The sequence below is a fragment of the Aplysia californica genome, unplaced genomic scaffold (genome assembly GCF_000002075.1).
Source record: "Aplysia californica isolate F4 #8 unplaced genomic scaffold, AplCal3.0 scaffold00581, whole genome shotgun sequence".
Lineage (NCBI taxonomy): Eukaryota > Metazoa > Mollusca > Gastropoda > Aplysiida > Aplysiidae > Aplysia > Aplysia californica.
Window position 1 is genome coordinate 50671 of NW_004797851.1, and position 1801 is coordinate 52471.

At 50.9% G+C, this 1801-nt stretch overlaps 1 protein-coding gene across 1 annotated transcript in view; it reads right to left on the reverse strand.

Annotated features, from left to right (window-relative positions):
- LOC101854822 overlaps nucleotides 1–1801 on the reverse strand; it is a 62205-nt gene that overhangs the window by 44757 nt on the left and 15647 nt on the right. Inside the window, exons 6-7 of the mRNA XM_035972111.1 lie at nucleotides 1597–1786; nucleotides 741–1134 (exon numbers count right to left, since the gene is read on the reverse strand). Coding sequence (XP_035828004.1) covers nucleotides 741–1134; nucleotides 1597–1786 — 584 coding nt within the window. The remainder of the gene's footprint in view (nucleotides 1–740; nucleotides 1135–1596; nucleotides 1787–1801) is intronic.

The following is a 1801-nucleotide window of genomic DNA, read 5'->3' on the forward strand; positions in this document are numbered from 1 at the left end:
CCCCCTCTCACTCATTCTACGAGCACTGTGCGTCTTTTAGTCACAGTCAGAATCTGATCAGTTTACAGATGACACGCCCACACAGTCAGCTGGTACAACTCATCCTAATTCTTCAGAAAGCTCATTAAATGATGTTTAAGTCTAGGAAGCATTTTCTTTCCTGGAGAGATAAAAAAAACCCCAAACCATTTCATTAAAAAAATCTACCTGCTTTATGTATCTTTTGTCTTTCTTCTTTTTGTTTGTTGCTTTTTTTTCAACTTTTAAGAATTTGAGTTTCAGCAAAATATTTCTTGAACACGCCCATTCAATACCATAGCATAGATTATTAAGAAACTGCAATTGAAAAGAAAAACAAGAATTTCCGAATGTTGGACTTCGTACATAACGTGAATAACTTGTCAACGATCTATCGTCCGCCCCCGCTGTCAGACAGATGTCTCCATCCTTCTCCCAGACACGGGCTGTGGTCTGGCGCTGCTGTCCGGCTCATTGGCAGATATGTGGTAGAAGTATTCTCTCATGCTCGCCGAGATGTTGGAGTCACCCGGCCGAGAGGAATGTGGAGTTCTGTTTGTCACATTTGTCGCTCCGCCTTCTACTCCCCCTCCTCTTCCTCCCCCTCCTCCTACACCTCTTCCTCCTTCCCCGACGCCTCCTCCTCCTCCTCCTCCTCCTTCTCCTCCTCCTCCTTCTCCTCTCCCTCCTCCATCTCCTCCTTCCTCAGCTTCTCTTCTCACTTGTTCATCAACTCTTTCAGAACAACTTCTTTGCTCGGCCTGATTCCCTGAACTGTGCATAAGTGAATTCCTATTTGTACAAGGTTCGGACATGGCACCAGACTGAAATCCCCGAGTTCTAGGCTGGTTTCTCTGACACTCAGACTCGGAACCGCGCTCACTGTGTAAACAGTCCACATCGGAATCATCTTCCGACATCGCGCACACAGATGTGTTCACTTTGGGAAGTGGTCGGAGTTTTAGCGGACGATGTTGATACAATGTCTGATGTTGCTGTTGCTGTTGCTGAGTTGGGCTAGTTTGCTGCTGCTGCTGCTGCTGCTGCTGCTGCTGCTCCAGTTGCTGCTCTGATGACTGTTGCAGAAACACAGTGTCTGTCTCCTCGCTTCCGTTTCTGCTCATTTTATGACACAATTCGGATTCCGCAGAAGCGTGTTTTGTGTTCAGCGCTGTGTATGATTCCCTCCTAGTATTGCTAGAGGACGGAGGGTCTGTGTGTGTACTTCCTCTCTCGTGGTGGTGGCTTTGGAATGGGGAGATAATGGCGATGGGTGGTGAGTGTGTGGTGTGTGTTGTGTGTGGGGTGTGTGTTGTGTGTGATGTGTGTGGGGTGTGTGGGGTGTGTGATGTGTGTGTTGTGTGTGCTGTGTGTGGGATGTATGGGGTAAGTGGTGTGTGTGGGATGTGTGGGATGAGCGGTGTGTGTGGGATGTGTGGGATGTGTGGGATGTGTGGGATGAGCGGTGTGTGTGGGATGAGGGGTGTTGGACGTCCGCTATCGATCACTGGTATCTTCTGCGCGGCCACTGCGCCTGTGCCTGGGTTTGACCCTGTGTTTTGTTTCTCGTCACGTGACTTTGGGATCTGCGTGACTGGCGCGCCATCTGGCGGGAGCACTCGGGAGGGATCAGCGCCTAATCCAATTTCCGTGACGTCGCTAGCCGGAACTCCGGAGGTGGGTCGTCTCCCCCTGCTGGCGGGTTGGTGGGGGAGCGGCAGGGGCGGGGAGGAGTGGATCAGTCGCATCTTTATGGCCTCCTCGTAGTCTGGGGGAGGGGGTG